This window comes from Cherax quadricarinatus, chromosome 68, assembly GCF_038502225.1.
Source record: "Cherax quadricarinatus isolate ZL_2023a chromosome 68, ASM3850222v1, whole genome shotgun sequence".
In the NCBI taxonomy this organism is placed as follows: Eukaryota; Metazoa; Arthropoda; class Malacostraca; order Decapoda; family Parastacidae; genus Cherax; species Cherax quadricarinatus.
The window spans coordinates 16,514,393-16,531,785 of record NC_091359.1 but is presented as its reverse complement, the minus strand read 5'-3'; the positions used below and the strand labels follow the sequence as shown (position 1 = coordinate 16,531,785).

At 39.6% G+C, this 17,393-nt stretch overlaps 1 protein-coding gene across 3 annotated transcripts in view; it reads left to right on the top strand.

Annotated features, from left to right (window-relative positions):
• Positions 1–17,393, top strand: part of LOC128697681 (uncharacterized) — a 108,365-nt gene that overhangs the window by 32,580 nt on the left and 58,392 nt on the right. The window contains exon 6 of one of the 3 annotated variants that reach the window (XM_070099727.1): positions 7,772–10,288. The exons of the other annotated variants lie outside the window; for them this stretch is intronic. Within the exon in view, the coding sequence (XP_069955828.1) occupies positions 7,772–9,615 (1,844 nt within the window). The 3' untranslated portion in view covers positions 9,616–10,288. Of the gene's footprint in view, positions 1–7,771; positions 10,289–17,393 lie in introns of those variants that run through there. 3 annotated transcript variants of the gene reach the window in all.

The following is a 17,393-nucleotide window of genomic DNA, read 5'->3' as shown; positions in this document are numbered from 1 at the left end:
AGAACGTTCCAAGCTGCACTAACAAATGCAAGGAATAGAAAGCAAGAACTTAGGCAACAGAAATGGAAACAATTTGTTTGTGGAATAAATAGGTCTACCCCTTTAAGTTTGGCTTGGAAAGGTATAAATAAAATAACCCGGAAAAAGACTGGCAATGTTACTCACCCCTTTCCTCTTGAAAAAGCAATTGACCTCGTAAATGACTGGTCCAAAATATCCAGGAATGAAAACCTTCCATCTCATATTAGAAAAAAACTAAGAGAGTGCTTCTGAGGAAATGTTGAAACTGATTAATTTTACGAGCCAAAATACTGATGAGAGTGATTGCCTTTTCACCGAGTATGAATTAGATAATGCATTAACTAAAGATCGATCAACTGCTCCTGGAGAGGATGGTATAACCTATGACATTCTCAGAACTCTAAGGCACGTGCCTGATAACCCTTTGTTAGCACTGTATAATCTCAGTTGCATTGAGGGAGTTCTTCCTACTTCCTGGACCAATAGTCTCATTGTGCCTATCCCTTAGCCCCAACAGCCTGATACATTTAGACCGATCTCCTTAACTAGTCTTTGTAAAACTTTTGAAAGAATGATACTTAACAGACTGTACTACAGAATCAGACACCAACTTTCCCCCTACCTCTATGGGTTCATGAAAAGTAAAAGTGTGCAGAACTGTATTTCCACCTTTCTCACTGCACACACCTCTACTAGTCTTACCACATTTCTTGATCTAAAATCTGCATTTGAAGTCGCGAACAGAACCGTTATACTACATGAACTAGTCAAAATGAATATTGATGGTAGCTTACTCTGCTGGATAATAGGATACCTGTCAAACAGAGTATCCTCTGTTCTCTACCAAGGCTTTAGAAGTGAATCTAAAGAGATGTCTTTAGGTACACCGCAGGGAGGAGCACTGAGCCCAATGCTATTTAATGTCCTGATTAACGCTCTCCTAAATACTGTACCTGCCTCACCTAAACGTATAGTTATAAGCTATGCTGATGACATCATGATACGTACAACAGGGCGTAAGAAGATGAGCACCATTCTTAATGAAGTTCAAGCAATTTGTAATCGACTAGGCCTCATAATATCCTCCTCTAAAACAAAGATATTAAGAAGCAAACGACATCCCCCACCCATCTATTTGCAGGGTGAAAACATTAGCTACGTTAAAACTTACATATATATTGGTGTAGATGTACCCTTTAACAAATCTACTATACCACAACTAAATAAGAAATGTAATGATAGGCTAAATGCTCTCAAAACTGTTGCTGGCTGCAACCCCAACTATGGTGCTGTGAGAATCGTGAGAATGATGTACATAGCCTATGTTAGGTCCTTAATTGATTATGCTGCTCCCATGTTGATATTAGCTATGGAAAGTTCTCTCCGACCCTTGGAGTTAATGCAGAATGAAGCTCTCAGAATTATTCTTGGCTGTCCCAAATCTACAAAAGTTCTTAACATGAGGAAGGAGCTTGGTATTTCTAGTATCAGTGATGAGACTGTTGAGATTAACACTGTACTCGGCATTAGAATGTTAAGAAATGAACCAGACACTGTCACAAGGAATCTTACTAAATGTCTTGTAGTAAATATACACTGATCTAAATGGATTGTAAAAACGTGCAGTAACATTAAGTTTTATAACCTACATGAACTGTATCACTGTAGGCAACAAGAGCATTTCACCCCTCCATGGAAGATGTGTTCATTTAATATAACATACCTGCAAGTCCCTCCCAAGAAGCTCATTGCTAGTAATCCCTTACCTGGAGTTTACCTGGAGAGGGTTTCGGGAGTCAACGCCCCCCGTGGCCCGGTCTGAGACCAGGTCTCATGGTGGATCAGGGTCTGATCAACCAGGCTGTTAATGCTGGCCGCACGCAAGCTGACGTACGAACCACAGCCCGGCTGGTCAGGTACTGACTTTAGGTGCCTGTCCAGTGCCTTCTTGAAGACAGCCAGGGGTCTATTGGTAATCCCCTTTATGTACGCTGGGAGACAATTGAACAGTCTTGGGCCCCGGACACTTATTTTGTCTCTCAGTGTACTCTCCTGCCGAGTCTTTTGCTTTCATAGGGAGTGATTTTCGTGTGCACATTTGGTACCAATCCCTCCAGGACCTTCCAAGTGTATATTATGGAGTACCTCTCTCTCCTGCGTTCGAGGGAATACAGATCAAGGACCTTCAACCGTCCCCAGTAGTTTTGGTGCCTTATTGTACTTATGTGTACCGTGAAAGTTCTTTGTACATTCCCCAGGTCTGCAATGTCGTCAGCCTTGAAGGGGGCAGTTAGTGTACAGCAGTATTCCAGCCTAGAGAGCACAAGCGATTTGAAGAGAATCAACATGAGCTTGGCGTCCGTAGTTTTGAAGGTTCTCATTATCCATCCTATCATTTTTCTACCGGATGAGGTAGATACATTGTTGTGGTCTTTGAAGGCGAGATCCTCTGACATTATCACTCCCAGGTCCTTCACATTACTTTTTCGCTCTATTGTATGGTTAGAATTTGTCGTATACCCTGACGCATTTTTAATTTCTTCAAGTTTCCCATATCTGAGTAGTTGGAATTTCTCTTCGTTGAACTTCATATTGTTTTGAGTGGCCCATTCAAAGGTTTGGTTGACGTCCGCTTGGAGTCTCGCAGTGTCTTCGATGGAGGTAACTGCCATGGTAATCTGGGTGTCATCCGCAAAGGAAGACACGGAGCTATGGCTTACATCTCTGTCTATGTCAGAAATGAGGACGATGAATAGAATGGGAGCGAGTACTGTGCCTTGTGGAACAGAGCTTTTTACCATGGCTGCCTGGGACTTTACTCTGCTTACTATTACTCTTTGTGTTCTATTTGTCAAGAAGTTGTAGATCCAGCTACCAACTTTTCCCGTTATTCCTTTATCACGCATTTTGTGTGCTATTACACCATGGTCACACTAGTCGAATGCTTTTGCAAAGTCTGTGTCTACTACATCTGTATTTTGTTGTGGTCCAGTAGCTGGAACAGGCAGGAGCGACCTGCTCTAAACCCGTGTTTGCCCTGGGTTGTGTAACTGATGGGTATCTAGGTGGTTGGCTATCTTGCTTCTTAGAACCCTCTCAAAGACTTTTATGACATGGGATGTTAGTGCTATCGGTCTGTAGTTCTTTGCAATTGCTTTACTGCCACCTTTGTGGAGTGAGGCTATGTCTTGTTTTTAGTGTGTGTGGAATGATCCCTGTGTCCATGCTCCCTTTCCATAAAATACTGAAAGCACGCGATAGGGGCTTCTTGCAATTCTTGATGAACACGGAGTTCCACGAGTCTGAGCCTGGGGCAGAGTGCATGGGTATGTCATTACTTCCTCTTCAGTCTTGTGGAGTTAGAATAATATCCGAGAGTTTTGGGATGACTAAATTTTGGGTTTCGTTCATAAAGAATTCATTTGGATTGTCGACCCTTAGTCTGGGCAGCGGCTCGCTGAACAATGAATCATATTGGGACTCTAGTATCTCACTAATTTCTTGGCTGTCATCTGTGTATGTCCCATCCCGCCTAAGCAGGGGAACAATACTGGATGTTGTTTTTACCTTAGATTTAGCATAAGAGAAGAAGTATTTTGTTGTTGTTTTTTTTCAATTTCCTTTATGGCTTTTAGTTCTTCCTGTGATTCTTGTCTCCTATAAGATTCCTTCAGCTTAAGTTTGAGATTTGCAATTTCATTGACTAGTGCCTCCCTTCATATTTCAGATATATTGGCCCCACTCAGCAGCTCTGTGACTCTTCGCCTTTGTCTGTATAGAGAACGTCTCTCTCTTTCTAGTTTACATCTTCTCTTTCTTTTTCTTAATCTGTCTTGAACAGATCTCAAGAACCACAGAATTCATTTTTTCAAGGCAAATGTTCGGATCCATGTTGTTTAGAATATCTTCCCAGCTTGTTTTATTCAGGTCATGGTTTACTTGATCCCATTGTATGTGTTTGTTAATGAAATTGAATTTCGTGAAAAGACCTTCATGACTGCTCACATTTTGCTGGTCCGGAGCCTTGTGCATACATGTCTGCACGTCTATTATGTTGTGATCTGAGTGTATTGTCTTCGATACAGTTATATTACGTATCAGATCGTCATTGTTAGTATTTTCTAGTCTTGTGGGCTCTACTATTTGTTAAAGCAACTGCTCAAGAAGAAATTTATCGCTTAGATGGCACTGGACAAGCACCTAAAGTCGGTACCTGACAAGCCGGGCAGTGACTCGTACGTTGGATTGCGTGCAGCCAGCAGTAACAGCCTGGTTGATCAGGCTCTGATCCACCAGGAGGCCTGGTCACAGACCGGGCCGCGGGGGCGTTGACCCCCGGAATTCTCTCCAGGTAAACTCCAGGTAATAAGTTATCACAAGTTATATACACTGATGGATATAAACAGGAGTCTTCTGGCAGGGCTGCATCTGCTCTTATTGCCACCTCCATAGTTAAGAACCATAATAAATTTGTTGAACTAGGCATAAGAATTAACAACTGGACATCAACACTGCAAACTGAATTGTTTGCAATTTTAATGGCGCTAAACCTAACTTATGACACTGACCTTGACTCTATCATCATTACTGATTCTGTCATCACTGAAGGCTCTTAATTCATATAATGTCCAACAACATGCTCATTGGAGAAGCCGGGTATAGATACTCAAAAATCCGGGTCAAAGGAATTAATGTACAATTGCTATGGATCCCATCACACACTGGATTACTCCTTCATGATAAAGTTGATATGTTAGCCATGAAGAGTACCCAGGAAGAGAATGTAGAATATAACTTTGGTATAACTGTGTCTAGCATTAGGAATAATATTAGGAGAGAGGTAAATAATGAAAATGATTGTTATAGGAATGCAGTTAGAAGCCTGAGTAGATCTATAACCCACTATGATAACATGAACGTAGATAAGTATGTTTATGGAGCAACTTGCAATGTGAACAGACTGACTGATGTTGTAGTGGCCAGACTTAGGCTTGGTTACAAGTACTTCTGACAGCTTGGCAGACACACACATGATGATCAAACTAAATGTAAATTATGTGATCAGGCATATGGTCACTGTCTTGAACACTATGTGCTTAATTGTCCACTTATTGAGGAATACAGAGATAGTATAATAATCTATGTGACATGTCAAGATATCTTATTAATGAAAATAAGATACCAGATATACTAAGCAAATTTCCTAAATTTGCTTGTAACAGATAAGTGAACTGTAGATATAAATCCATATGTACACCTGTTAACCCTGTTGGGGCCTGGTTCCTAGGCCTGTAGTGTATCCATATGCTCTTGAGCTACCTTCCACAGGATGGATGTGGGATGCACAATAAACTAACCACTTCGGTGGCAAAATCTCATCTAAATCTGACCTAATTTGCCCGAAATGCTCAGCATTAAAAGAGCTTTTTATTTATAGTAGTATGTCATTGATGTCAACTAGGCCTGTATACCTTGTACTTGTACCTGTAGTAAATAAAGATATTAGATTAGATTTTGCCACCGAAGTGGCTAGTTTATTGTGCACTCCATATCCATCCTATAATAATAACGAACGCCGCCAACTCAGTGCACTGTTTACCTCGCTGTGGGAGCAGTTCTCTTATGCTTTACCTGGAGAGAGTTCCGGGGGTCAACGCCCCCGCGGCCCGGTCTGTGACCAGGCCTCCTGGTGGATCAGAGCCTGATCAACCAGGCTGTTACTGTTGCCTGCACGCAATCCAACGTACGAGCCTCAGCCCAGCTGGTCAGGTACCGACTTGAGGTGCTTGTCCAGTGCCAGCTTGAAGACAGCCAGGGGTCTATTGGTAATCCCCCTTATGTATGCTGGGAGGCAGTTGAACAGTCTTGGTCCCCTGACACTTACTGTATTGTCTCTTAACGTGCTAGTGACATCCCTGCTTTTCATTGGGGGATGTTGCATCGTCTGCCGAGTCTTTTGCTTTCTTTGTGAGTGATTTTCGTGTGTAAGTTTGGTACTAGTCCCTCTAGGATTTTCCAGGTGTATATAATCTTGTATCGCTCCCGCCTGCGTTCCAGGGAATACAGGTTCAGGAACTTCAAGCGCTCCCAGTAACTGAGGTGTTTTATCTTCATTATGTGCGCTTTGCTTGCATTTTTGAGTCATTTGGCCAAATTTCGTTTTTCTAAGCATGGGTCTTAAGAAAGTAAGTATAAAGAACAGTGCTGAGAAGAAAAAGAGGATGATTTCCATAGAATTAAGGCATGAAATCATAGATAAATAAGCGAAGTGTCTAGGTTTTGGGTTGAGGGGGGAGCTGGCTCGTAACTCAGATGTTGGCTCGTAACTCACAGCAAAAACTCGACCGAGCGACGGCTCGTATCTCAAAATACTTGTGTATATATATATATATGTCGTGCCGAATATGTAAAACTGGTCAATTAGGAAGAACTCATTTAAAAATTAAGTCCTTTCTAAAATTTTCTTTTATACATTTAAAGATATATTTTTTTCATTAATGTTAATGTAAAAATTTTTAATTTTGCACCAAAAGAATCTTAGAAAACTTACCTAACCTTATTATAACAAGAACAATTTATTTTAGCCTAACCCAACTAAATATATTTTAGATTTGTTTACAATAATTTAATACTAAATAAACACAGTGAAATATAATTTTTTCGTTAGGTTCAGAATGATTTTTGGCGAGATTATTGCATACACAAATTTTCTCTTGTCCTATATGGCAAGATGAACGTTGCTATTTAAGCCAAGATCGCAAGTTCTGCCTATTCGGCACGACATATAAATATATATATATATATATATATATATATATATATATATATATATATATATATATATATATATATATATATATATATATATATATATATATATATATATATATATATAAATATATATATATATATATATATATATATATATATATATATATATATTCAAACACAGAATCTCAGGTTTATCCTACTAACCTGTGAAAGTTCATTAGGAAATATTTTTATCAATATATTCATTATTATAATCACTGGTAATCGGTCATTACATAAAGGAATTTATCACGTTTTATTCGAGAAGCAAAAAACCTTCTTCTTCTTCTACTTATGACCAGAGCTTTGGTGAGATGGGTAAGGAAGAAGGATGGGTAAGGATAGAAATTTTGGAAAAGGGTGGGAGGGGGGAGAGAGGTAGGATATAAAAGGTAAGTGGCCCAACCACTTTGGTGTAATTTAAAAAGTGTACGTGAAATGATAAGATATTCTTTAAGGGGTATAAGACTAACCCATCAGAGTCACATAGATATAACAGATATATAAGTACATGACTCTGAATTGGTAGTAATTACACAAGTTGCAATTGCCTTTTTTTTTTTTTTTTGCGATTGCACAACGGATATTTATGCGACAATGAAGGCAATAATTTTCTGGCCAGTTTATAGAATTACGTGACAATGGCTTCTTACAGGTGGTGTCCAGCCATAGTAAATAGCATAATTTTTACATTAGATTGTTATATAAGATTTCTCCCTAATTGGGGGCGATGATGTTCTCAGTATACATAGAAGGGTTCTGGTGTTACCCAATCTTCTTCATCAGGGAGGTTGATCAATATCATGGGTCGAGGGTAATCATCTTTATGTATGAAACGACGGACCCTACGAACATCAAAACTTATAAAGTGAATTGCATAAGAAAAACATTGTTTTTTTTTTTTACTTTACAATTGAATATTTGGAGTTTTTTTTTTCAGAAGTGACTACAACATTGAAAACATCTACACGACCGCCTACAACCACACGTCCAGCATTCAGTACGACCAGAACACCAGCATTCAATACGACCAGAACACCAGCATTCAATACGACCAGAACACCAGCATTCAGTACGACCAGAACACCAGCATTCAATACGACCAGAACACCAGCATTCAATACGACCAGAACACCAGCATTCAGTACGACCAGAACACCAGCATTCAATACGACCAGAACACCAGCATTCAGTACGACCAGAACATCAGCATTCAATACGACCAAAACACCAGCATTCAATACGACCAGAACACCAGCATTCAGTACGACCAGAACACCAGCATTCAATACGACCAGAACACCAGCATTCAATACGACCAGAACACCAGCATTCAGTACGACCAGAACACCAGCATTCAATACGACCAGAACACCAGCATTCAATACGACCAGAACACCAGCATTCAGTACGACCAGAACACCAGCATTCAGTACGACCAGAACACCAGCATTCAGTACGACCAAATCGGTATTCATATCTTCCACCACAACCAATACGTCCAAAAGTGCATCATTTACAACGACTGCTGTTCCATTAAGTACGTCCACTGTCATAACATTAACTAGTAATACAACTACGAAGCCAGCAAATGTAACAATAATTACGTCATCTACAGCTTCAAGCATTACATTTACAAACACAACTAATTCTTCCATATCCACAAGTACAATAATTACTATTAATAACGTAACTACATCCACTAATACGTCCGCTTTCACAACTACATCTATTAATACGTCTGCTGTCACGACTACATCAACTAATACAAGCACAGTTACATCTAACAGTACATCTACTAGCGGTACTACATCAACCAACACGTCTACAGCCACAGCTACATCTATCAGTAATACATCTAGTTCAATATCTTCTAGTACAATTACATCTATTAGTGCATTGTCTACTAACACAACGTCAGCTATTACAACTACACCTACAAGTTCAACTATATCTAGCACACCTACTAGCACTACTACTAGCATAACTACATCTACTAGTGCAACTACATCTACTAGTACATCAACCACTACATCTACATCAACGACCATAAGTACACCTTCTACAACAGTCACATCTACTAGCACTACTTCTAGCACAACTACATCTACTAGCACTACTACATCTACAGCACTTCTACTAGCACAACTACATCTAGTACAACGTCTACTAGTACAACTACATCTACTAGCACTATTACTAGCACAACTACATCTACTAGCACTACTACAACTACATCTACTAGCACTACAACTACATCTACTAGCACTACTACTTCTAGCACATCTACTAGCACCACTACATCTACTAGCACTACTACTTCTAGCACATCTACTAGCACCACTACTTCTAGCACATCTACTAGCACTACTACTTCTAGCACATCTACTAGCACTACTACTTCTAGCACATCTACTAGCACTACTACTTCTAGCACATCTACTAGCACCACTACTTCTAGCACATCTACTAGCACTACTACTTCTAGCACATCTACTAGCACCACTACATCTACTAGCACCACTACATCTACTAGCACTACTACTTCTAGCACATCTACTAGCACCACTACTTCTAGCACATCTACTAGCACTACTACTTCTAGCACATCTACTAGCACTACTACTTCTAGCACATCTACTAGCACCACTACATCTACTAGCACTACTACTTCTAGCACATCTACTAGCACCACTACTTCTAGCACATCTACTAGCACTACTACTTCTAGCACATCTACTAGCACCACTACATCTACTAGCACTACTACTTCCTGGCAAATGAGTGACATCACACTTCCTGGCAAATGAGTGACATCACACTTCCTGGCAAATGAGTGACATCACACTTCCTAGCAAATGAGTGACATCACACTTCCTGGCAAATGAGTGACATCACACTTCCTGGCAAATGAGTGACATCACACTTCCTGGCAAATGAGTGACATCACACTTCCTGGCAAATGAGTGACATCACACTTCCTGGCAAATGAGTGACATCACACTTTCTGGCAAATGAGTGACATAACACTTCCTAGCAAATGAGTGACATCTACATATATCATTTGGTCTCTGGCAAGAACAAGACTCATATATGCTATATTGGTCCCTGACCTAAGTAGATAATTTACCCACTCATATAATCCATAAATAAATGCCAGCTGATAGAATGACATCTATAAGATTTATATCAACAAAGTATATACAGTGTTAATTTTGAAAGGTTGGGTTTGATTAGTACCTGACGTATTGAAGTAAATTCTTAAGTAGCTTTGGGAAAAAGTTAGACAAATAGGTGGGTAGGAATAGTTGGTTTTGAGCAAAACTTACCTAGTATGGGCCAGTAGGACTGCTGCAGTATTCCTCCATTCTTATGTCCATATGTGTGTGTGTAACTTGATCAAATTTGTATTATTCTTTAACTTTTATTTTAATAAATGCACCACAGCATCACATAATCAGTCTTTTCAACTGAACCTGTTTACACTGTACCTACAATATAATAATGTTCTGATAATAGGAGAACATTTAAGACTCGCATCTTAATGGCATTATTCTATCCTGCCACTTGTTTCAAAATCATTTATTAATTAGGTTATCAGTATTGTTACTTAAGGAAAGCACTAAACTCGTAGGGGGTCATACAACGCCTGGGGCCAGTGGGCCTGCTGCAGTGTTCCTTTTTTTCTTTTGTTCTTAAGTCTTCAACCAAATATGTGAAGATCTAAATGAATTAACAAGTTATTTTGTCAGAAGATGTCAAAGTTCTTCCCAGAACATCGTATCAAGACAATATTAACTATTTATTTGGTATTTTCATCTATTTCTTATATATCGCAAGATTCAAAAAAGTTATGAAGGTTTAGAAGCAACATTCATTGTTGATGATGGTTTAGAACCAATAGTCAGGATGATCAGTAATAAATTCCTGGTCATGGCAATGTAAATGTTTGTGCTTTTATTTAAGTCAATATCGCTACTTAAAAAAATATATTTAAAAAATATATTAATCAAGTTATCATATGTATATATTTAGGCAACTTTTATTATTATTATTATTATTATTATTATTATTAAAGATTCGCCGGTATTCTCCCGGCCCGGGCCTTGTCCAAGTGGTGGCCCGGCCTTGGCTCCCTCTTTAGGGAGTGTCTGAGACCTAAGTCTCCCATGGGAGGAGGTACAAGTACCTCCTCATCTCTGGGACCAACTGTCCCCAGGCCTAGCCACAAGCTAGGCCTCTCTGGTCTGCCATCCCCGCCACAAGAGGGCAAATGGGAATGACAGTCTTATGAGCTACAAGCTCGGGCACAGACACCTGCCCTAGAAGGGCTGGGCATGGTGTTGATGAGGCAACTTTAGCTAAAGTGTAAAGTGTTTTAATGAATTCTGTATAAAAATTAATGTTTCACGATTTTGATGGTAAATCAAAAAGTAATGGAGGTTTAATATAAACTTCATAATAATTATTTTTTTTATTTTTGTATTTAAGAAATTGGAATAATAATTTTAATGTTACAACTTTCGAATCTTTCTTCAAATTGACTAATTCTTTATTTCTGATATTTAACAGCATTATAAACTCCAGCCTCACCCTATACTATTCCTTATGTATGCTTTAAATTAGAAGAGGCTGGGCATATAGAATCCAGGGATAACTTTCTTAGATCATTTCAGGTACGGGGGAGGGGGCTAGGTTTGTGATGTGCCTTTCTTAGATTATGAAGGTACATGGGTTTATAATGTACTTTTTTAGATCCTGTAGGTACATGGGTTTATAATGTACTTTTTTTAGACCATGTAGGTACATGGGTTTATAATGTACTTTTTTTAGACCATGTAGGTACATGGGTTTATGATATGCCTTTCTTAGATGGCGCAGTGAACGAAAAAAAGCCACACCAGAAAGGATCATATAACGAATGCGAGGCATTAATAAGTTTAATTAGGTACATGTTTACACAATTACTATTATACATAGTGTAAATTACCTAGGATAACCTCCCCCCAAAAAAAGCCAGAGTGACATATTTACATTGGAGTTCAATCCAAGGACAGAGAATTTCAGTACCAGTTGCCCACATCAAGGCACCTCCCATTTATTTATTTATTTATTTATTTTTATTTGGACATGATACATAGTTGTACAAAGAACTATAGTTATTGGGTGTACATGCCAAAAGTCCCTTGTATGCAGAGAATTATGGACAGGCTTAAAATTAACTTAAGATTAACTAAGCAATGATATATTCAGTGGTAAAAATTACAGTAAACAAATTACAACATGAAGTACACATCAGCATTTCAAATAAGAAGCATTAAAGTTATACATATTTGTAGCATAACAATGTATAATATAATCGAATCAGATGGAGTAAAATTAATTATTTGTAGTACAGAAACAGGTCATATGGTCATTAGATGAGTTACTGGACATTCAAGAGAATGGAGTATTCTATAACGTAATGTAATTAAAAAAAACATTGTTTGATAGGGTCACAGGTTATACATTTATGACATTCAATTATTCAGTATTTATTTAGATGTGGTTGAGTAAGTGGTTTTTAAGAAGAGTCTTGAACTAATAAACAGACAGTATTTCTTTTACATTCACAGGTAATAAATTCCAGATTTTTGGGCCTTTTATGTGAATTGAGTTTTTACATAGTGTGAGATGGACACGAGGAACATCAAAGAGTGATCTGTGCCTTGTGTTATGGTTATGTGTTCTGTTGAGGTTGGTAAGGAGACGTTTGAGGGGAGGGTTAATATCAGAGTTAAGCGTTCTATGTATGTAGTAGGTACAATAATAAGTATGGATGTTTTGTACAGTGAGTAGGTTTAAAGTTTTGAATATTGGTGGAGTGTGCTGCCTGGAGTGGGAATTTGTTATCATTCTGTCTACAGCCTTTTGTTGGGTAATTAATGGTCTGAGATGATTTATTGTTGTTGAGCCCCATGCACAAATTCCATAGGTGAGATAGGGGTAAATGAGTGAGTGATATAGGGCCAGGAGAGCTTGGAGATTTTCTTGGAAATTTGTTGTACAAGTGTTTGAAATTTGATTCTATTATCAAGGTGGATTCCTAAGAATTTTCCCTCTGTGAGCTTTGTGATAGGTGATCCATTTATCATTATGTTAAAAGGAACATCTGTAGTTCTGTTCCCAAACTGAATGAAGTAGGTTTTGTCAATATCGAGAGTAAATTTGTTAATCATCATCCAAGTAGATATTTTCTATAATTCGGTATTTACAGTATTGGCTAGCATGACTGGGCTTGGGTGAGAGTAGACGTATGTAGTGTCATCTGCAAATAGTGTGGGTTTGAGTAGTTGAGATGCATTTGGCAGGTCGTTTATGTAAATGAGAAAGAGAAGAGGGCCTAGGACACTTCCCTGTGGGACTCCAACTGTAATTGGCTGTGTGGAAGAGTTTGCTCCATTTGTGTACATATATTGGCTTCTGTTGCTGAGGTATGACTTTAGGTAGCTGAGGGAGTGCCCTTTTATACCATAGTGTGATAATTTTCATGTGCAGCAAATCATGGTCAACTGTTTGGAGAGTTGAAGGAGGAGGTCTTGCTTCTCCAGGAGGAGATTAGGAGGCTGAAGGTCCACCTCAATGGGCCTGGGAGAGTGTGTGAGGTGGTTGGAGATGTGGGGAATGAGGCTTCTAGCAGTGAGGTGCAGTCTGTCTCTCACTGTGAGGAGGCTGTAGGTGGGGAGGTAGCAACGGGTACCAGCAGTGAGGTGCAGCCCAGCACCTGCTACAAGTGGCGAGTTGTTCACAGTAATGGGAGGCGCATCAGAGTAAGGAAAGTTAAGAGTGAAGATCTGAAGGTAGGAAATCGCTTCTCTGTTCTCCAGGATGAATGTACTTCAGTGGCCAGTGAAGGTAAGGGTACTACTGCCCCTGCTAATGAAGGTAAGCGCATTCTTGTGGTTGGTGACTCTCAGGTAAGATATGTTGACCGTGCTTTTTGTAATAGGAATAAGAAGATGAGAGATAGAGTGTGCTTCCCTGGAGCTGGTGTTGGGGACATTGTCAACAGACTGGATAATATCATGTCAGGTAATGGGAACAAGCCCATTATCTGTCTCAGTGCTGGTGGAAATGATATTGGGAAGGGTAGGAGAGAAGAGCTGCTAGATAAGTACAGGTCAGCTATAGATTTCATTAAGTCTAAGGGAGGGATCCCAATCATATGTAGCATCTTGCCTAGAAGGGGAGTAGGAAATGAATGGTTGTCTAGGGCAATTGGTGTAAATTGCTGGCTAGACAGATACTGCAAGGAACTTGCAATCCCATTCATTGACAACTGGAACAACTTTTATGGCAAACATGATATGTATGCAAGGGATGGGGTTCATCTCTCTGGGGCAGGGGTGGTAGCACTTGCAGACTCGATTGAGAAGGCCATTGGTGAAATGCCTATGATTTTAAACTGATGGAAGATAGAGGTATGGGTGTGTGTGGGAAACAAGCAGGTTGCAACACTAGGGTTGGAAACAGTAAATGTATAAAAGGCATTCAGCATGAAGTTATAAATAAAGACAATAGAACAGGTCAGAAAACAAAGGGGGACAGCAGAGGGCAGCAAGGGACTAGCTCCCTTAAGGTTTACTATACTAATAGCAGGAGTGTTAGAAATAAGATAGATGAGCTAAGATTAATTGCAAGTGCAGGAAACATAGATATTATTGCTATAACAGAGACCTGGCTCAATCTGAAAGATAGTGAGATGCCATCTGAATGTCACATACAAGGCTATAAATTATTCCACACTGACAGGGTCAACAGGAAAGGTGGTGGAGTAGCGATGTATGTCAGAGACAATTTAAATTGTTGTGTTAGACAAGATATTAAATTAGAAGCGTCAGCCACTGAATCTGTTTGGTTACAGCTTCTCGAGGGCCGAGAAAAACTAATTTTGGGTGTGATTTACAGGGCCCCAAATCTTGATAGGGAGTGCAGTAAACTTCTATGGGACGAAATTCGTAAGGCATCTACATACGAAAATGTTGTGCTAATGGGAGACTTCAACTATAGACAGATTGACTGGAGCAATTTGACAGGAAATTTAGAGTCGGGTGACTTTCTTGATACGATCCAGGATTGTTTTTTAAAACAGTTTGTGACAGAGCCAACTAGGGGAAATAACCTCCTTGACTTGGTTCTTGCCAGTAGGGAAACACTAATTAATAATCTTGAGGTTAATGATGAGCTTGGGGAGAGTGATCACAAATCACTCAGTTTTAACATATCATGGAATTCCCCTAATAATGGCAATCAAGTCTCCGTCCCTGACTTTCGCTTGGCTGATTTCATAGGACTGAAAAATTACTTAGGTGGGCTGAACTGGAATGACCTGACTAGGGGTCAGGTAGGTGGTGATGGTTGCCGATATGATGCTTTCCAGGGCATAGTTCTAGCTGCTCAGTCAAATTATGTTCCAAATAGGGAAATCAGATCAAACAAAAATGATCCTAAATGGATGAACAATAGATTAAAATATCTGATTGGTCAAAAGAGAGGCATATATAGGCAAATCAAAAGAGGAGAGGGGCAATTAAGAAATCGATATATTCAGTTAAAGAGAGAAATAAAAAAGGGAATTAGAAAAGCAAAAAGAGATTATGAGGTTAAAGTTGCAAGAGAATCGAAGACTAACCCAAAAGGATTCTTTCAGGTATACAGAAGTAAGATCAGGGACAAGATAGGCCCACTCAAAAGTTCCTCGGGTCAGCTCACTGACAGTGATAAGGAAATGTGTAGAATTTTTAACACATACTTCCTCTCAGTTTTTACACAGGAGGATACCAGTGATATTCCAGTAATGATAAATTATGTAGAACAGGACGATAATAAACTGTGCACTATTAGGGTCACAAGTGACATGGTCCTTAGGCAAATAGATAAATTAAAACCTAACAAATCCCCAGGCCCTGATGAACTGTATGCAAGGGTTCTAAAGGAATGTAAAGAGGAGCTTAGCACACCTTTGGCTAATCTTTTCAACATATCACTACAAACTGGCATGGTGCCAGATAAGTGGAAAATGGCAAATGTGATACCTATTTTCAAAGCAGGTGACAGGTCCTTAGCTTCGAACTATAGACCAATAAGCCTAACCTCCATAGTGGGAAAATTTATGGAATCAATAATTGCCGAGGCAGTTCGTAGCCACCTTGAAAAGCATAAATTAATCAACGAATCTCAGCATGGTTTTACAAAGGGACGTTCCTGCCTTACGAATTTATTAACTTTTTTCACTAAGGTATTTGAGGAGGTAGATCATGGTAACGAATATGATATTGTGTATATGGACTTCAGTAAGGCTTTTGACAGGGTCCCACATCAGAGACTATTGAGGAAAATTAAAGCACATGGAATAGGAGGAGAAATTTTTTCCTGGATAGAGGCATGGTTGACAAATAGGCAGCAGAGAGTTTGCATAAATGGGGAGAAATCAGAGTGGGGAAGCGTCACGAGCGGTGTTCCACAGGGGTCAGTGTTGGGCCCCCTGCTGTTCACAATCTACATAAACGACATAGATGAGGGCATAGAGAGCGACATCGGCAAGTTTGCCGATGACACCAAAATAGGCCGTCGAATTCATTCTGACGAGGACATTCGAGCACATAATCAAAACGAAGCGCTAAACCACAAGGGTTATACAGCAACGGTATCAAAAGCTTTACATAAATCAATGAAGATCCCCAATGGGATTTCTTTTTTCTCGAGTGCAGTGTATATTTGTTCTAGCATGTGTATAATAACATCATTCGTATTTTTATTAGGCCTGAACCCAAACTAACAAGGGTTGAGTATGTTGTGGGAGATGAGGTAGGAATAGATTCGCTTATGAATTAGTTTTTCAAAGATTTTAGAGAGAGGGTGTAAGTTGGATATTGGCCTATAGGACACACGACAGACAGATATACACAGACAAATTCGACACACGATTCTGCTTCTGACTCTCGCCTGGGCAAGTCATAGCAGCCCTCCTTACTTGTTCAGTCTCCCTACGATCCCCGTTGGGGAGGGGAACCTCTACCATCTCCACGATGTCTCATCGTGTGAGAATTAAGCCCAAGTCTGCTGTCGTAGACGACGCCACGAAGCTTGAGCTTGCAGCCTCACTCAACACTTGTCTTCACCTCAAATTCTCTAAGATTACCTCACTGAAAGAAGCTTTCATCGTCACCTTTCTCGATGATGCTGAAACTGACAAAGTACTTACACCTACAGCCATGAAGACATTAGATGACCGTGGTTTTACCATCTCCACGTCACCATACATGCGTGCAAAACGCTCTGTGTTCATGAAATGTCTTGACAGGCTAATCACGAACATGTCTATCGAGGAAATTACGTCATCACTTGAAGACCTCAACACTTGTAAAGATCGCCAATTCTTCCTCGATGCTCAAGGTCACGTTTCTGGACGTTACCATGGCGACCAGAGCATTGTCTGATGGCCTGCCCATCTCTTACTACTACATCAACCCTTGTCAGATTGAGCCTGAACGTTTCACTTACATAACACCTTGTTGGACATG